A 20,433-nucleotide genomic window follows, 5' to 3' on the forward strand; every position below is an offset into this window, starting at 1 on the left:
GTGATAAAATGGTATAATCATATGACATGCAAAATGCTGATGTGAAATGAAAAGGGCAGAATTATGATTGGGATATTAATGCAAGAGAAATAAAAAAAATGACTGTTTGAATAGGCTTAGCAGATGGGTTAGCTCTTGCTGAAAATATATGTGGTGTTATCTCACGTTACCTTGACTTCCACCCCAACTCCCCTCCACGTTCAAGTACAATCAAAATTTTAATTTCTACACACACACACACACACACACACACACACACACACACACACACACGAAGGGCTACAAAATATTCAATAGCCAGGCAGAGACAGAAATATCCAGTGAAAATGCTCCTAAATATCAGATGAAGGCATTATGTCAATATAGCAATAAAATCATAAATTTCTATTGTAATGGAACACAAATTGATAAAATGGGGAAGTAGAACTTACAAAATAGCTTTAAACTCAATACCACATTTCATTTATAGGTCCTAGACTATAATGGACACAAGCTAATTTTCATGGTTGATCCATAATAATAGTCATTGAGAAGTTAAATGACAGAGGAGAAACAGCTTTAAATGGGAAGTGGCACAATTAATCACAGCTGTCATACTTATGCACTTGCTGACTATCAACCTTGAACAGAGCATTTAATTCAAATCCCATTTAAAAGTATGTACTGTCAAAGGAGAGGCCAAGAACCATTTTCTAGTTCAAGAATCAACCCACAAGCCATGTGCCAAAGATGGCACTGAAAATCAAGTCTATTGGCACATAGACTGATTACTCTGATCCTACACTCCTCTTCACAACCAATTGTCAGAGCTGCTCCTATAAAAAAAAGCAAGAAAATGTCAAAAACCTTGGCATCTGACTGTTCAAAAATAATCAATTTTTGTTCTCATAATGCCTAGCATTTTTTGGAAATATTCTGCCCATTCAAAATTGCAATCGAATTTAAGTTCTCTCTGAAGAGATTGTTGCCTTTAAATAATTTTTTAAACATTCTGTATATCTGTAATTATTTGTTAACACTAAGATTCTACTGCTGATTTAAAAAGTATTACATAAAAATAAGTGATGCATATGTAATGCATTATATCAAATAATATCTCAAAACTCACTAAAGAAAAATTGAATGTGTTTAGAGAAAGATAATACAGATAAACAGAGAAAGAGAGAGAGAGATTTTAGATATTTAAAGAGCGTTATAGCAAAAATCCAAAGCAAAAGTTAAATTTAGAAGCAAAGTAAAACAATTATTTTGAATCCTAAATAGTTTATATACACTCATGTAATAGTTTCATATATAACCAAATTCACATCAGAAGGAAGTGAGGATATCTTATTTAGAAGTATTAAATTGAAGAAATAATTCACCAGTTCAAAAGAATATCTTCATGTCAACCAGAGATTGCAAGTAACCTGATCAATAGGGTCTTTGATATTATAATAAAGTAACACTGGATATATATAAATTTCCAAAATAATGTAATATCTGGTATTTACACATATTATGTCACTAACTTTACAATTAGCTTATGCATAAGATTACCTGGTCATGGCAACTATTTTTCATTCATTCAATGTATGTTTATTAAATAATCCCTACATGCCAGGCATTGTTCTAGATACTAGAAATATAGGAATGAATAAGACGAACATGGTTCCTGAAAATTAATAGGATAATCAGAGTTACTTTTACAGCCCCATTCTTCTGAAACTTAAATTGTGTTATGTAAATTAAGTTTTTCTGACCTTTAAATTATTTGGGGTGCTTTGCTTGTCATTTTACTGTTATTTACAGAATTAAATAAATTTTGACAATGAGCTTCAGATGAGCTTTTTCTGCTGTGTAGATGTTATTGAAGCAAATAAAGCTCTATGAAATGTGGAATGATAAAATATTCACAGAAACTTACAACTCTGCAGTTGAATAACAATTACATTTGTTCCAAACAGGCAATTGGTTTCCAAACACATTAAACAAAGGCAATTTAGAAAGCTTCTTCTTCTTGGCATCGTTAACGTTGTTGAATGTCCTGGGATTCTGGAGTATTTCACAAAGGTAAGTATGTGTGTGGTAGGATGAACAATTTCTGAGTTCATGAAATATTGATCTCAAAACCGTCACTGAGCCAACAGGATTCCTGTACACCATAACTGGACAAATTAGCATTTTGGAGAAATTTAATAGATTATTCAGAGCAAAACTTTTGATTTAGGCTTCATTTTTTCCATCAACCCTTATAATAAAACAATGCTTTACCTGATTCTGAAACATGTTCTAAAGCAAGAATTTTTTCCTCCACTATGTAGTACTACTTTTGAATTAGAAATAACCATTTTGGTAATAATAATGAATGAATCATTATCATTAAAAACAAATATCATTAAATAAATAGCTAGAAATCTAATGATGCTTAAGATTTAGATTCCACTCAGGACTTTAAATCAGCAGTGACCATTTCAAGGTCAATAACAAACTGGGCAAAATCATTTAGCCAGTCACCTGAGACCATTCAGTGACTTAATATGTTTCATCCACCATTTATCCAATTCAGTGCACCTCTCTCTCTCACTGACATATTCTTGGATGGCTGTGTGCTTTTGAGCAAATTGCCTAACCTCTCTGAGCCTCTGTTTTCACACATGTAACAATAAAAACAATAATACCAACCTCTTGTGGGCTTTGGGGAGATGAATCCTGATAAAAGGCCAGCATAATATCTACCACATAATGGGAATGAAACAGATCTTCATTTTCCTCACTTCTCTCCATTCATTTATCTGTTTAGTCATATTTAACCCATCCATTGCCACTTCTCCTTTGCTCAAACCATTCTTTTATTCACCTAATAAATTACTTTTGGGCCATCAGTTATGTGATAGGTACTGTAGTCAACTAGAAAAATATAAATTCAGTAAGTCAATAATGTATAGTGCCACCTATGCTCTTGCTTTCATGGAGCTTATGGTCCAGTATAGGAGAGGGACACTTAAATCACAGAATTAATGACAAAATCCAAAGTCTACCAGAATTTAAAGTTTTTTAACTTCCAAAATGTGTAAACGGTCAAACTGACCCTCTGTAATATATAATTCCCCTGAAATGTTTCTCATTCTCAGATTGAAAACCAAATTAGAAAACCTTGTAGAAGGATCCAACAACAATGTCCTCAGCTTTGCAGCAAAACGGTCAACAAAAACTGGAGCTGAAGGCAAAGCCTCTTTCCCCTCCATCCATTGCTTCCAAACACTTAAGTGGTGCCCATCTGCCAATGCTCACACATTTGTACTATTTCTCGATTTTTATTTTTTGTCCCATGGTAAGATTTGACCCTTGTCTTTCATGAAGTAGTATAAAAGGCAGTCTCCAGAGTCAGCCCAGTTGAATTCAGTTCCACAACTTAGCTATATAAACTTCAGGAAGCTATTTAACTTTGCTAAGCCTCAGTTTCTTCATTTGTAAGATGGAAACAATAAGAATAGTAACTGCATCCCGAAGTTATTGTGAGGATGAGTAAATGTCCTCAAATGTTAGTAATAGTAACAATAATAGCCTCATACTTTGCATTATGCTCCTTTCTTCTTCCTTTTTTTTATTTTTATCCTAGACTCATGTTGAGGTATGGCCAAGATAACCATGATTATGGGCTGAGTTCAGGTAGAATTAGCACTGTAACCAGAATCTATTAGCTCAGGGGTTTACTCACTCATCTATTCATTCCTCCATTCATTCAACCAACATAATAAGATTGTTCCAGGCACTAGAAAAGTAGAATTGAAGAAAGCAAAGTAGCAATCTACATGGAGCTTGAATTAACAATTTAGTGTGACTCTTTCTTAGAGAATGTTAAGCAAATGAGTTACTAAAAAGAAGTGGGAGATGGTAGAGTATGGTGCTGAGAAGGAGGCAAGGATGAAAATATACAAAGCACAAGAGATTGGAGGAACCAAATATGAGAGGGAACCAAATATGAGAAGTGGTAATACTGGGTTTATTTAAAAATAAATCTAATTTTTTACTATATCTCCAACTCCTATAAACTATCTTTTGCTTTTTCTGCATATTTTTTGAGGGAAGGAAACAAAAGAGAGATCGGGAAGGGAAAAAATTAAACTTCCATGTGTTGAGTACTTCTATATTTAGACAGTATTAGCATACTGTCTAAATATACAAATAATCTCATTTAATCTCTACCCCTTCTCATTACGTAGCTCTTATCATTGTATGTAAGAAAACCAAAGTAAGAATCTAGGTAAGTAATTTGAGTAAGTTCACGCAACTAAGATTTGGACCCAAGTTTGTTTGTCTCTAAAGCCTATAATTTCTCCTATACTCTGCTGCTTCTAAGCACCATAGAGGAGCCCTCTGCTTGGTCTCTGACAACCCCTTAACTCTGATAGGTAGGGAGGAAACCAGTCTCTTCAGTTAAAGTAACTATACCTACCATCACCTGTTAATCAGACACTCTACAGGAAAATAGATGTCACATATTAGTAGAAAAAAAGCCTGGAAAATTTGCCTGCAGAGATTAAGTGGCTAGAACCAACTATATGAGAGCAAAGGCACACATTGTCTTGGCTATCAATCCTCCATTGGGATGAGACAGGCCAAGCCAAAAGAGTCAGACAAGAAACCATATGGAATTTAAGAAAGATTGGTGTCTGCCACCAAGTTTTTATTAGTGTAATGGAATCCTGGTGTAAGTCCTAGAACCAAACTACCTTGTCAGGGTCACTGGGATATCATCTGAGTACAGAATGTCAGACCAGACTTAAAACAACCAAGCAACTAAACAAACAAACAAACAAAAATCCCTCCTCCCTGACTGTTTATATTTGAGTCCTCCTCAATCGAATCTGAAATAGGACCATGGTGACATGTCATATCTGAGGCTTTCCAGGTTGCGGGTAAATAAAGTAGACAGAAGAAATTCCTTTTACTTGCTGAAAAATATTAGATAAGCATCTCGATAGTGCTTAATATACATACACATACCATACTGGATGCTAAAAGAAAAAGATAGTATAGATGTTTTCGGGAGTAGTGGCAAAGGGTGTTTGTTTTTATAACAACCCTACTGTCCCTCTAATGTTGTATAACACATCTTAAAAAGTTAGTATCTATTATTGTATTTGTTTTGTCAATAATACTAGTAGTCTTTTGTGTCTAACCTGCAACAATTATTAAAAGAGACACAAATCAGAGACAGATGACCAGTTATTCATGCACATTCTCCTCTTTCAGCTATTTTTTTTAGCAAACTATTGATAAGGTAAAGAAGGTAAAATTAGGTTTGGAAATCTTTACGAGTCAAAAATAAATGTCTTATCCCACGGACTTATGTGTATTTGATAAAACTGAACTTATAACTCATATTCATTTGTGCATTCAACAAATCATATTAGACATCTGCTGTAGACAAGATACTAGGAATACAGCAGTAAATAAAGCAGTCTGAAATTCCGGTGCCCCTGGAGCTCACTCAAAAGTGTTAAAGAAAATTGTCTTTAGAGGCAGCATGCTATAGAGAGAGAAGACCAGGATTCTGAGTAGTAAGAGGTTCTTATTCCAAACCCAGGCTCTGCCAACTTCTATTCATATGAACTCCAAGAAAGTTATCTGACCTCTCAGAACTTCAGTTTCCTCATCTGTGAAATGGGGATGATTCCATCATTCCAGGATTGTAATGAGAATCAACAAGTTAGGGTGAGCTTAGTGCCCTAGCATGGTGCCTGGCACTTAAAAGACATTCAGGGAAACCAGGTTTTTCATGGGTCAGGGATAGAGGGCACACCTAGAAATATATTCATGGATTTCTTGTTGTTTTCCACATAGTCTCAGTGCCAAATTTACAAATCCCTAATGTGTCTGATAAACCCTTCGTGAATGAGTCTTGGCTGCCATGAAATCTGTAAAGTTGTTAGGGCTTCAGACTTCACAGTCTCTGGTTGTCAGACTCACTGCAGGTTGTTAAAGAGCGCCATCTAAAGGTTCTTACGAGACACCTTAATATGCACTAAAACTGTCGTTTTATAAAGACTGTTCCAGTGAGCGGTGTTCTTAAATAATCATTACCATTGTGCCAGTATCTATGGGCCCATGATATAAGGTAGACAAGCACAGGAGGAAAGCAAATGATTTATCAAGTCATCTACATCTGGTCCTAAAAAAATCTTTCTTTCTTTCTTTTTTAGATATTGTAATCTAAATCATTTTAATGCCCAGAACATCAGTGAAAGTAATCTTGAAGAAACACTTCTCCTCCATGAACAGTCTCTGAAATTTTATGGCAGTACACAGGAATTTTCTTCGAGTATTGATCTTTGGGAGACAGCCCTATGAAACTGTATTCGATACCACCTGTCTTATGAGCAAAGTATTCATTGTTTTCTTCAGCTAATACTTTATACATTTTAGTTCGAGCTAATATATATGGAAGTGGCTTTATGAATACTATCTGTGTAATTTATTTATAAAGACTAATTATAAGTCCTCTAGTAGACTGTTATACTTTTACCTTAATATGTTATACATTAGAATTAATAAAGTAATTTCAAAGTCTAGATGATTACTCTGTGACAACAAAGTGACAGTTTTGTATACATCACAATATTTCACAACTTTTTACAATGGTTCTGCTATTAAAAGCAACATATATGGTGGGGTTTTTTTTTGAGTTTTAATGTGCCATTAAAATCGAAATAACAGTATGTTATATTTGTCCTCTTAATACACTTATTGAGCACTTATTACATGCCAGGCATTGTGACCATATACTATTTATGTCTGAGAAAATAATAAATCTACATACGATTTTACTATATCAAGATATGAACTAAGAAGATTTTCTCAGAATTAAAAAGCAATGTTACCGAACTAGAAGTATAATTCTTTCTTACCATAGAAAGAATACCCATATGCTGAAGTTGTATAATAAGTGTAAATGACGGGTAATTAAGGTTAAAGGAAAGAAAAAAATTAAGGAAGGTTAAATGAACGCTGAGAGAAGAATAAGTGGTCAAATCAAATAGAGATGCTTAAAGGGATTCTCTAACCCAAATGACATCTTTAGGTCACCAATGCTACCATTTCAGATGCATTCAGAAAATTGTCTTCCAAAAGAGATTCTTCCTGTGTAAGCGAAGAAATGTGGAAACTCATTAAAAAAGAAAAAGTCAAATAAAACTAATGTCCTGTAACTTTGTAGCAGTGCACGTCAAAGTTTAGTTAAAGGCCACCTGCTTCAGACACATCTTTCCAGCCCCTACCACAGACCTCCTTAACCCAAATCTTTTTCTCGGAATCAGTGGTTTTAGCAAACATACCCATTATTCTTATGCTACCTAAAGTTCAAGCCCCACTTCTTTCCCAAATAGTCCATGCTGGATAGGATCAGTGGGTTTATCAGCTGACTGTAAATGATTCTGCAATTAAGCACCTCCCCTGTGTATGCTTAAATTATTTTAGATCTGTAGGATAAAAGATTTATTCATCTTGATTAGGTATGATATGCATGTTTAATTGCAAAAGAGCAGCTGTAAAGCACCAGGTGTTTCTCTTACTCAAACTATTTTGTTGTTGTTGTTTGCTTGCTTATTTTGAGGACAAGCGGAAAGACTAGCTCTTCAGACATAAATTCTTGCTCTGTAACTTTTCAAATCCTTCTTTTTTTTAAGCGTTTGTTCTCTGACAAAATAGTGAGGCCAACCCCCCCCCCGTCCCCACCCCCACCCCCGTATGCCTCAAACGCTTTGTTTGCTGCAAAAGGTTAAATGCCAAGTTTGCAATTTGGGTTTAATGAACACCCAAAAGATCAAGAAACCTTTAAACATCTCACCTCAGTACAAGTGAGAAGCTCTAACAGTCTCTCTCACTGTTAGAAAAAGGGTCTGTCTTATTTTGCTGTTTTTCTTTTCCAAAAAATGAGCCTTCCCCTCCTAATTTCTACACCGTAATAGAAAAAAGTGCTCATTATGCTTTCACTCGTCCTTAGAGATGAAAAGAGATCTACAGAATTATAAAGTTGACCTAAAGCAAACACCAAAAGAGCTTAGAATTCTCACATTGGGGTTGACACTCGTGATTAGCTAAATTGCAGTAACTACACATGCTTCCATTCGGAACAGGATGCGTTCACACAGCAGTTTCTTCTCTAGTGCCTAGCAACATTATCGTTGAGCACCTGGAATAGTTTAGGCATTAAGTGTAATTGGTTTTGCTTTACATAAATCCGTAGCTTTGTAAATAAGCAGAGCATTTCAGCTTCTATATAACACCAATTAACTTAAAGGGATGCGTTGTTTGCAGAAGCCTGCTGGGTCTGCACTGTATTTCTCCAGTAATATGCTCAGCGGCGGGCAAAGTTCTGTGTCCCTGCAGTGTTCCATTTACTCCCAGTCACTTGGTGCCAACGGTCTGTACCCAGCCACTCATTTGCTCCGTTTTTCGGTAGTAAAAGACGGGGAAAATGAAGTCTTCCCTAATAGGCACCGTCTGTGCCCTACTTCTGTCTATGATCCAGACCCAAAAGGCAACATATCTGAGGATGTTTCCTGTGACCCACGAGCACAAGTCTGACCCCCATCTGATTCTGTCCACAACTGACAGGGACATCTTTTTCCTCTTTTTTTTTCTTGTAGCACTTGAATTAAATGCAGCCAAAAGTCAGTATGTTGAGCCTGTATACAAAATCAAGAGAACTATATTCTTATTATATAAATTTGCTAGTGAAATAGTTGCATAGGAGTGATTTTTTTTAATAGTACTAGGAAACCTAGAAGTTGGTAAATTTGTCCACGCTCTCGGATATTTCCCTTTGCTATCTCTTTGTTTGCCTTAATTCCTTCTCTCTCAAATTCCCTTCAGATAATCTTGATTTATAGCATTGATTCATCCTGACCAATCTCTAATTCTCTTGATTTCTGAGAGTGTTTTATCAACTATCAAAGTAACGGTATCACCAAAAAAACAGCTCATCCTTCCCAAAAGTTTCCTGTTAATATTGCATGATTTATAAATTGAAGGAGGGAGAATCACCCCTTCTGAACACTATCAAGATTCCTTATTTTGTGAGAACAGAGCTTCAGTGTTTGTACCCAGAGCCAGTCTGGCAATGAGCATATATACCATCTCCACTGTGAGAGAAGCTGGAGTACAATGACCTGTCACAGGCTTATGAGTAAAAATAAAACTAAGAGCCAAGCGATGACAGCACACAGGTGCTGCTAAAATTCAGGTCTGCTTGTAGATAACAGGGAAATGAAAGGAACCACACTAATAATAACCACTCATGTCTATGTCACCCTTTACAGTTTACAAGTTGCTGTCACACAAATCATCACATTTGATTAGCACCGAGCCTCTAGGAGGGAGGCACATTTTGGCATGCCCATTTTGTAAATGAGAACATTGCAACTCCAAGGCATTACATGACTGATCAAGAGTCACAGAGATAGTAGATATCACAGATAGGACTTGAACTTTGGTCTGTTTCTAAAGTATCAGTTTCTTCTACAAACATCACTCAAAATGTCACCAACACTGGATCATCCCCAACCACTTAGGCAAAACACTCTCTACATCATCCAAAAAGGAACAAGAATAAAAGGAAAGCTCACTTGGGGTTAGAGACCCTGACAAAATGGTTAATAAAAAACAAACATCTTTCTCACATTTCTTCCCGTTCAATCGACTTCCTCTGTGAGGCCATGCACTGACCCCATGTGGATCTTAGGCTATCAGAAACACCCTCTGCACCACCCAGACTGACCACATCTGGGGGTGCGGAGGGTCATCTGAGGGTCAAAAACATCCTTTTCTTCTCCTTTCATCAATGCTCTGGATGTGCTACAGGAAATTCCAAACTGTCTTTAAAAAGAACAATTTGAGAAAAACAAATTTGCTTCCCAAAATATTATTAATAATTGTGAAGACTCCTCTAATACTTGCTAAGTGAAAGACACTGTTCTAAGTGTTTTTGGTATATTAGCCCATCTAATCATCACAATAACCCTATGAGCTAAATACAATTGTTAATTCACTTTACAGATAAGAAACGTGAAGCATAGAGGAGTTAATACCTTTCCAAAGGTTATACAGGCACTATGGACAGAGTAAAACTTTAGACCCAGGTAGTCTGGCTGCAAAATCTGGGGCCTAGACCTCTCTACATAAGTGTCTCCCAGTGCAGTTGTTATTCACGGTATATTTTTATATACTCTCAGGGGGATTCCAGGGAAGAGAATATGTTAGCTCAATAGATTTCAGTCTTTTTCTGTCCCAACACACAAGAATATGACTCCTTCCATCAGGAATTGCTGGATTGAAACAACAGCGATTCTTAACACCTCTAGGTTGTAGTCCCTCCCTCCCCTCTTGTGAATAATTACTGTCTCCTGCTTAAACCTAAAGGTATGTGTCTAAAGGCAGAATTTCAGGTTCCATGGAAGCGTGTTTGGATACTTTTCCAGTGTTCTTTAAACCACAACGTAAGCCATCTTTTTCTCAAATAAAATAGTCATCATTAGATCAAGATGGGAACCTGAGGTCAGCTGGGCTCTCCACTTCCTTAGCATTAATGCAAATATTCCCTGGAATTCCTCCAGGCCTGTTCTCCAGAGAGCGTAAAATTGTCAAAGATAATCAAGAACAGTGATGACATGACTCAGTCTCTCTTTCTCTCTCTCTCTCTCTCTCTCTCTCTCTCTCTCTCTCTGGCTATGTGTCCCACTAAGGTTGTCTAGAATAAATGTCATTTGACAGCCAAGATCACATCCCAAAGTGATACACTGTCACTCGTCCACTCAGAGACCTTACTAACTATTAAATAATAATAGCACCCAAACCCTAATCTATCATCCATCTTAGACAGGTTTGAATTCATTTACTGACTGGGAATCAGGCTGCTTCTTAAACCTGTTAAACCACAAGTGACCAAATCTCATATAAATACAGTAATGAGTCAATAGCCTATGACAAGTATCTAATACCGTGGAAGCAGCAAGTCAGGAGCACATTTAACGACATTTATGCAAAGAGCAAGGCAGTAGTTCTACCAGAAATAAAATATGGAGAAAAATGGATTCAAGAAGAGACAGAAATTTGGCAAAAATCAGGGGGAGTCACCACAACATCAAAGATACTACTGAGAAAGCATACATGTCATCATCGCAGACAGTTTTCATTTTCCCAAAACAGTCTCTTGAAGCAAAATGATAAAAAGAGAGAGAGAGAGGATATGCTAAATTTTAAAAAAATAAAAATAAGAGAAAGAGCTCTCTTTCAGAAATGCCAAAGAGAAAGTGTGAGCTTCAAAAGCGAGAGCAGGGAGAGGCCATCTGGAAACACCAACTTCCCATTTTGGCATAATGCATTGCACACAGTAGGTGCCTCAATTCATATGAAGTGATTATGTATGACCTCTTTGAGCATGCCAGAATGCTTTTTACCATTTTCCCAAGCCTTTTTTACACGAATTAAACCTTTCTGACCACTTTCCATGGTGTCTCCGGAAATGCAGACTTTTGTTTCTCGTGTGGCTTGTACAGTTCTGCCTTATTTCATTGCAGTCAACCGTGCCTGAAAGACAGGAGGAACAAACAAGATGGACAAGTGTGGCAGTGAATGAACCATTTTACTGCAATTAGAAGTTCACGGAGAATAAATTATCCTCTAGTTCAAGCTGTCCAGCAGTAATTCTCATTAATAATAACACTTCTACAACAGTCTGCTTCCCACAACCACAGTGAGTGCTGGAAACTTTATCATTACTCTTGAAGCAGGAGTCACATCCCAGACGGCTAGCTCAGATCACCATAGGCAGCACATAGAGAGGGCTTACATTATAAAGAAGCCTGAATGCATAACTGCCCATAAAGTTCACTGGCTAGATGAGCAGGTGGAAAAAAATCTAAGGGCTTCTCTCCTTTCATTTTTCTCTTCTAATTTATGCTAAATTGTAAATGATTTTTCACATTAATGAGTTAGTTAATCTAAAAGGATACTTTTCTCTCTTCTTTGAGCACATCTTTTTTTACTACAGCATCCTTATTTTTTACACATGGCCTCAAGGTTATAGAGGATTTGTGGTCCATGAGGTACAGATCTTTGTGGATCTATATGCCTACACATGTATACATACATATTTACATACACATACACATATACATATATTGAGAATTCTAGCCAGTAGTTGAAGCTGGTTATTGGCTAAGAGCCTCTGTGCCTCTCCATATGGACTTCTTCATGTTGACTCTCTACATAAGCTACTTTGGGTTTCTTTGAAGGTTGGTGGCTGGTATCCCAGGACAAGTATCCCCTACAAAAAGAGAGCCAGAGGGAAACCCTCTTGTCTCTTATGACCCAGCCTCACAGTTACACAGCATCACTTCTACTGCATTCTATTTGTTGAGCCATTCAAGAGTCCTGTCTAGATTTAAAGAGAGAGGAAATAGGCTCCATCTCTTCAGGAGAAGTAACAAGATTCTAGAAATGCAGCTGGGACCAGAAATGCTGCTGTGGCATTTTAAGTTTAAAGATGAATGGATATCTCTGTTAGACAAAGAAAGGGCAGTGGCAGGAGCACTTCAGGTTCCAGTAGGAAGTAACATAAGCAAAATAGCAAAGTGTGAAACAGCACAGCTATTCAGAGAACTGCGAGTCATTTGAACTTCTGACTGTAGCAGTTGTTTGACTGAAGCACAAAATGCAAGGGAAGAATAATATGACGGATTTGTGTTTCAAAGAAAACAATCGAAGAAGTAAAAGATAAATTGGTAGGGACTAGACATGAGTTAGCTCAGGTTGGTGACTACCTGGAAGTGAATATTGATAAGAGGAAATGAGGTTTGAGGTTAGGGTGGTATGGATAAAAGGGATGGATAAAAGGGGAAGAACACAAGAGACTCCAAGGCAGAATAACAGAAAGAAAATACTTATTGAATTTCCATGGTGCATTTAATCATCTCGAGTAATTTTCACAATAACTCTATGATCTCGGAATTATTATCTTTATTTTTTACAGAACGAAGCTGAGAGATAGAGAAGTCAGGCTACTTGCTCATTTTCCTACAATTAGAAATAGGATTCATAGAGTCCAACACTGAAGTCCACACATATTACTAAGCTATATTGATTTGATGTGGTAGTGACAAAGGAAAAAGAGGTCAGGATTATCACCAGGTTTCTGACTTAAGCAACTAAGTGACTGCTAATGCCACTTAACTAAATAAAGAGTTTTCTGAATTCATGTAGCCACACAATCCTTTCCTCAAAGAACACTTCTCAGCACTGGTCTTCTTCACTATACCTTGGAAATACATAGGCTTTGAAGTCAGACATGACTAGATTTGAACTAAGTCTCCATGGGTAGTAGCTCAGCAGCCTTTGACATGTTATTTAATCTCTCTGAGCTGTATTTTCTATATCCACAAAATAGTGTAAGAACATTTTCTTCATCGTACTTTGTAATTATTGATTCATTACAAGTCTTTACTTCATGGAATTTAGAATTTCTCTAGATACACAATTAATAAGTCTTCTCTTCCTTGATACTCATAATTGAATTATAAATGAAGTTATAGACCTTCATACAGATAATCACTATATAAAATAGAAAGAAACTATGATGGTTAATTTTATGTGTCACCTTGACCAGGCCCCAGGGTGCCCAGATTAAAGAATATTTCTAGGTATGTCTCTGAGAATGTTTGCAGATGAGGTCAGCATTTGAATCAGTGGACTCAGTAAAATGGATCATCTTCCCTGATGTGGGCAAACATCATTCAATCTATTGAGGGCTTGAATAGAACAAAAAATGGAAGAAAGGAGGATTAATTCCCTTCCTATTGCCTACTGAGGCGGGACACTGGCCTCCTGCCCTCGGACTGAGATTTATACCATTGCTCCCCAGTTTCTTAGGACTTTGAACTTGGACTAGAATTACACTACTGGCTTTCCTGAGTCTCCAGTTTGCAGACAACAGGTTGTGGGACTTCTCATCCTCCATAATTATGTGAGCCAATTCTTCATAATAAATCTCCATATGCATATTTAGTTGTGTTTCTCTGGAGAACCTTAACTAATACATATTTTGGTACTCAGAGTGATTCTGGGGGAAAGAATGTTAAGGATAAGTTTTCTGAATTTGTTCTGGAGTTTCTAGAATTGGTTTTCTAATTAGATTAAAGATGTTAATGGCCGTTTCCAGTAGTAACGAGAGGACTGATAGCCCATGGTATGATCTGGCAATAGAGATATACAAAACATCTGCATTGGATATGCCTAATAAGCCACATATAAGAATCAAGAAGATAAGTAACTCTTTATATGATGCTTTTGAATATTTTTGAAAAACTAATAAATATAATGACATTAACAGGTGGTTCCTAATGTTGCTGGACAAAGCAGTGCAAGAAAATGATGAGCTTAGGGGTTTGAATTCCCAGCTCAAGCACTACATAAATGATCGAAGCATTTCTATGTGTGCCCTTAAGGAGACCCTTATCTTCTGTAGCTACATGGCTGAAATTTCTGAAAATCAAATGAATCCTGTTACTGTTTGAATTATAATACAAGTTGAACTCCTAGCCTCATATGCCTACTGTTAAAGTGAGGGTGTTCATTGGGAAAGAATGGAATCCTGTAAGTTAGGATGGGGATGTGTGGGAATACCTTTATGAAGCTGGAGACATTGAGTCTCTAAATTCTGATGAGTCTTTGCCAGTGGGAAAGCTCCCCCACTCCCAGTGAAGTCAGCCTCTCCACCCATAACAGTATCTATCTTTCCACGTAGGCCTGGGGATTAACCCTGTACTGCTTAAGGAAACTGTAATGGCCTCCCCTGAAGCAGCTGTCATGCAAAACGATGCTGAGTAACCTCAGGACTCACCTCACCATCCCTCTGCTTCTAGACCTATAACTAGACTCAAGTCTCAAGAGACCTCTAGTGGTGAAGTAAAACATGTGACCCATACATTAAATTCCAAAAGTACTTGAGTTTTACAATTTATACAGTCAGAAAATCAGGAACATGTGTGGGTATAGATACTAAAGATAAAAAATAATGATAAAAAGTGTATAAAGTTGGATCAGGCAGAATTTAATAATATGGGTTCATTAAATCAAGATTCTACATTTAATGTTGCAGCTCAGAGAGTTAGAAAGAGCTCTCTACCAGTTTGTTTAGTTGGTTGGCTGAAAGATGGGACAAAACGTGGCCCACAGTGAGCAAATTGTAAAAGTCAACTTGCCATGGTTTAATTTATAGAAAAGAATTCAAAAGCTTAAGGAGATTGGAATGTTAGTCTGGATTTGTCATTTAAGATCTACTCACTCAAACACTGGGAGGGTCCAGAAGACATTCTTCTCACCAATACTATGAGAAATAAATTTGTGAGGGAACTCTGGCATCCTCGAAGAACTTTATGATTACTTGTCTCTGTAGGTCAGAACTCACAATGGGACTTCAGTCACTGAATTGGGAAACCTAAATGCAATTGGAGTGATTGGGTCCTCGGGTGACAAGGGCCAAATGGCAGCATTCAACCACCAAAAGCAAGGTGAATATGGTTACCATAATAGATAGCAGAGTCAAAGCAACAATTAGAATATCCTGACTCATGCAGTCCTATGGCATTGGCTAGTTGATCGTGGTGATCCAAGATGTGAAATGTTAAATTCTTACTTGGTTTGTATAAGCAAAAAAGTTCTAAGTCAAGTGAATAAATGTCTAACTTAAATCATAAAAACAGAGAGCCATAGCCATTTGATCAATTCCCAAGTGTTGACCAATTTACAGCCCCAGAACAATTTGGAAGAAGGGAAGGCTGGATTCCCTTGAGAAAGGACCTCAGCGAACTATAGAAATGTTATACTGCTAATTTTCTTCCCATCCTTCCCCAATAGGAACTTACTGCCTTTTATCAGAGTATTGGTGCATTGAAGAAAAAAAAAATAATCGGACCATGTGGAGCTTCCAGGATACTAGCTCTGAATTGACACTGATGCCAGGAGACTCAAAACGTCACTGTGGCCCATAAATCAGAGAAGGGACTTTCGGAGGCAAGATGATCAACGGAGTTTTAGCTCAAGTTTATCTGACAATGAATCCAATGCGTCCCCATACCCATCCTGTGGTTATTTCCCCAGTTCCAGAATGCATAATTAGAATAGACATACTTAGCAGCTCCAAGACCTGTAGAGTGAGGGTTATTTTGGTGGGAAAGACAAAGTGGAAGCCACCAGAACAGTCTCTATATAGGAAAATAGTAAACCAATAGTAATACTACATTCCCGGAGGGACTGCAAAAATTAATGCCATCATCAAAGACTTAAACAATACAGGATGTGTAGTGATTTTCACATAGCCATTAAACTCTCCTATTTGGCCTGTGCAAAAGACAGATATCAATATAAAAAAAAAATCAATGAAACACAAAGGAAGATGTTAAGAGAAGAAAGAACTACAAGACTAACAGAAAACAAACAACAAAATGACAATAATAAATCCTTCCTAATTGATAACCACTTTAAATGTAACTGAATTAAATTTCTCCAATCAAAAGACATAGAGTGGTTGAATAGTTAAAAAAAAAAACTCACTTTAGGTTTAAGGACACGCATAGGCTGAAAGTGAAGGGATGGTAAAGACGTTTCATCTAAATGATAACCAAACAGAGCAGAGGTAGTAAATCAATCAAGAAACTTTAAGTCAAAAACTATCACAAGAAACAAAGTAGAATAACACATAATAGTAAAAGAGTTGATTCAACTGGAAGATATAACAATAACATATAGACTCAACATCAGATCATCTAACTATATAAAGCAAACATTGACAGAACTGGAAAGAAATAGACAACAACACAATAATAGTAGAATACTTTAGTATTCTACTTCTAATAAAGGATGGAACATCCAAATAGAAGATCAATTTAAGAAAAAGGACTTGCCTATGATAGATGATTGGATAAAGAAGCTGTGGTACATATATACAATGGAATATTGCTCAGCCATAAGAAGAGATGAAATACTACCATTTGCGACAACATGAATAAACCTTGAGATAATCATGCTGAGCAAAATAAGCCAGACAGAAAAAGTTGAAAAGCACATGATATCACTTATATAGAGGATATAAACCTAAAAGCTTTGAACAAATGAATAAAGCAAACAAACAAAAAAAATTAGAGACTCAGAGACATGGATAATGGACTAGTGGTTACTATAGGGAGAGGTAGGGAGAGGTAGACAAGTAAAGGGGGTCAAATATGAGGAGAGGGTAAAGTGGGTAAAGGGGATCAAATATACGGTAGCTGAAAGAAACTGGACTTTGGGTGGTAAACACACAATAGAATATATAGATGTCAAATTATAATGTACACCTGAAAATTATATAATTGTATTAACCAATGTTACCCTAATAAACTTAATAAAAAAATATGAGAAACATTTTGGATGGAAAGTATATCCTGGCAATGGAGTTTGGACTGTACATTTATGTAATCTTGTATGTCTGATCATCTCAGTCTTCAACGACTTAAACCCAATAAATGACAAGCATAATGAAAAAAAAAAAAAAAGACTTGAATAATGCTACAGACCAAATAGATCTTTATAGAACATTGCACCTAACAGCATCGAAATACACATTTCTCTGAAGCCCAAAGGATAGTTTACAAGTTAGGTCATGAAACAAGTCTTAACAGACTTAAGAAGATTGAAATTATGCCACATATCTTTTTTGACAAAAATGGAATTAAACTAGATATCAATTGCTGAAAGAAAACTGAAAAATTCATAAATATGTAAAAATTAAACAACACATTCTTGAACAACCATTGAGTCAAAAAAACAACAAACAAAGAAAATTAGAAAATACCTTGAAACAAATGAAAATGAGATTCAGCAAAAAGAGGTCTAAGAGGCAATTTATAGCAATAAATGCCTACATTAGAATAAGAAGAAAGATCTCAAATAAATAATTTAACTTTACCTCTCAAAGAGATAGAAAAGAAATAAACTAAGCTTGAAATTAGCATAAGAAAGGAAATAGCAAAGATGAGAACAAAAGCAAATTAAATAGAAAATGGAAAACAATAGAAAAAAATTAACAAAAGATTTGATTTCTTGAAAGATAAACAAAACTGACAAACCTGACAAACCTTGAGTTAGATTAAGCTAAAAAAAGAGGAGATTCAATCAAAATCAGGCCTGGAAAGAAGAGAATTACAACTGATGCCACAGAAATAAAAAGGATTATAGGAGACTGCTATATATAATTATATACCAACAAACTGAATAACTTATAGGAAACAGATAAATTCCTATAACCTTACAATCTACTAAGAATAAAGGACAAAAATCACATGATTATCTCAATAGATACCACTCTTGCCACTTCTATTCGACATAGTATTGGAAGTCCTATACACAGCTAGTAGGCAGAATAAAGAAATAAAAGTTATCCAAGTAAGAAAGAAAGAAGTAAAGGTGTCCTTATTTGCAGATGGCATGATCTTACATGTGGAAAATCTCAAAGATTACATTAAAAAACTGTTAGAACTTAAATTCAGTAAATTTGCAGGATACAAAATCAACAAGTAAAAATTAGTTCCATTTCTAAATACTAACAACAAACTTTCTGAAAAAAAAAAAGATATTAGAAAAACAATCTCATTTACAATAGCAACAAAAATAATAAAATAGAAATAAACAACTAAAGACTTATATACTAAAAACTGAAAAACATTGATAAAAGGAATTAAAGAAAACATAAATAGAAAGACATTCTATATTCATGGATTGCAAGACTTGATATTGTTTAAATGTCCTTACTACCCAAAGCAATCTATAGATTTAATGTAATCTCTATCGAAATCTCAATGCCAATTTGTCTAGAAATAGAAACAATTCTAAAATTCATTGGAACCACAAAGACCAAACATAGCCAAGTCAACCTTGAAAAGAACAAAAGTGGAAGAATTACATTTCCTTATTTGAAAACGTATTACAAATCTGTAGTGATCAAAACAGTATGATATTGGCATAAAGATAGACATATTGACCAATGAAATAAAATAGAGAGCCCAGAAATAAACCCACACATCCAGGGCCAACTAGTATTCAACAAGGGTGTCAAAGACACACAATGAGGAAAGGATAGCCTCTTCAACAAATGGTGTTGGAAAAACTGGATATCTAAATGCAGAAGAATGACTTTGGACCTTTATCTTACACCATACATTAACATCAACTCAAAATGAACCTCTCAACTCCTAGGAGAAAACATGAGAAAAGCTTCATGACATTGGATTTGGTAATGATTTCATGGATATGACATCAAAAGCACAGGCAACAAAAACAGAGATAAACAAGTTGGGACAACATCAAACTAAAAAGCTTCTGCATAGCAAATGAACCTATGAACAAGATGAAAAGGCAACCTATGTAATGAGAGAAAATATTTGCAAACCATATATCTGATAAGGAGTTAAATTCCAAAATATATAAGAAGTCCTACAACACAACAGTAGTAGTAGAAGTAGTAGTAGTAGTAATAATAATAATAATAATAACAATAATAAAATAGTCTAACAGATTGTTTAAAAAAATGGGCAAAGGAACTGCATAGATATTTCTCCAAAGAAGACATACATAGCCAACAGGTATATGAAAAAATATTCAACATCACTAATCACCAGGGAAATGCAAATCAACACCACAGTAAGATGTTTTCTCATACTTGTCGGGATGGCTGTTATCAAAAAAGCAGACGATAGCAAGTGTTGGTGAGGAAGGATATGGCCAAATTAAAAGACTTTACACTGTTGGCAGGAATGCAAAATGGTACAGCTGCTATGGAAAACAGTATAGAGATTCCTCAAAAAATTAAAAACAGAACTACTATATGATCCAGCAATCTACTTCTGAGTACTTACACAAAAGAATTAAAATCAAGATCTCAGAAAAACTAGCACTTCTACATTCACTGCAGCATTATTCACAATAGCCAAGATGTGGAAAAAACTGTAATGATCATCAACAAATAAATGGAAAAGAAAATATAGTTATACATGACAATGGAATACTATGTCAGCCTCAAAAAGAAGGAAATTCTACAATATGCTACAACATAGACAAAACTTGAAGATATTATTCTAAGTGAAGTAAGCCAGAAATGGATAGACAAATACTGCCTGATTCCACTTACACAAAGTGTCTAAAATAGTCGAACTCACAGAACTGAAGAATGGAATGGTGATTAACAGGGGATGAGGAAAAGGGAAATGGGGAGTTACTAATCAGCATAAAGTGTTAGTTAAGCAAAATGAATATGCTCTAGAGATCTGCTGAACGACATGGCATCTGTATAACAATAAAGTATTGTACATTTAAAAATTTGTTGAGAGTAGATCTCATGTTAAATGTTTTTATCACAAT

The 20,433-nt window shown here is 35.8% G+C and overlaps 2 protein-coding genes across 2 annotated transcripts in view; one reads left to right on the top strand and one right to left on the bottom strand.

Annotated features, from left to right (window-relative positions):
* The window catches only part of SLC15A5 (solute carrier family 15 member 5), a 67,867-nt gene extending 61,524 nt beyond the window's left edge, over positions 1 to 6,343 (top strand). The window contains 2 exon segments of the mRNA XM_016140574.2: positions 1,947 to 2,052; positions 6,189 to 6,343. Of these exon segments, the coding sequence (XP_015996060.2) occupies positions 1,947 to 2,052; positions 6,189 to 6,336 (254 nt within the window). The 3' untranslated portion in view covers positions 6,337 to 6,343.
* Positions 6,344 to 11,483: 5,140 nt separating this feature from the next.
* Positions 11,484 to 20,433, bottom strand: part of DERA (deoxyribose-phosphate aldolase) — a 201,262-nt gene continuing 192,312 nt past the window's right edge. The window contains exon 10 of the mRNA XM_016140567.2: positions 11,484 to 11,571. The gene's annotated coding sequence lies outside the window, so the exon portion shown is untranslated. The remainder of the gene's footprint in view (positions 11,572 to 20,433) is intronic.

This window comes from Rousettus aegyptiacus, unplaced genomic scaffold (genome assembly GCF_014176215.1).
Source record: "Rousettus aegyptiacus isolate mRouAeg1 unplaced genomic scaffold, mRouAeg1.p scaffold_m13_p_2, whole genome shotgun sequence".
Lineage (NCBI taxonomy): Eukaryota > Metazoa > Chordata > Mammalia > Chiroptera > Pteropodidae > Rousettus > Rousettus aegyptiacus.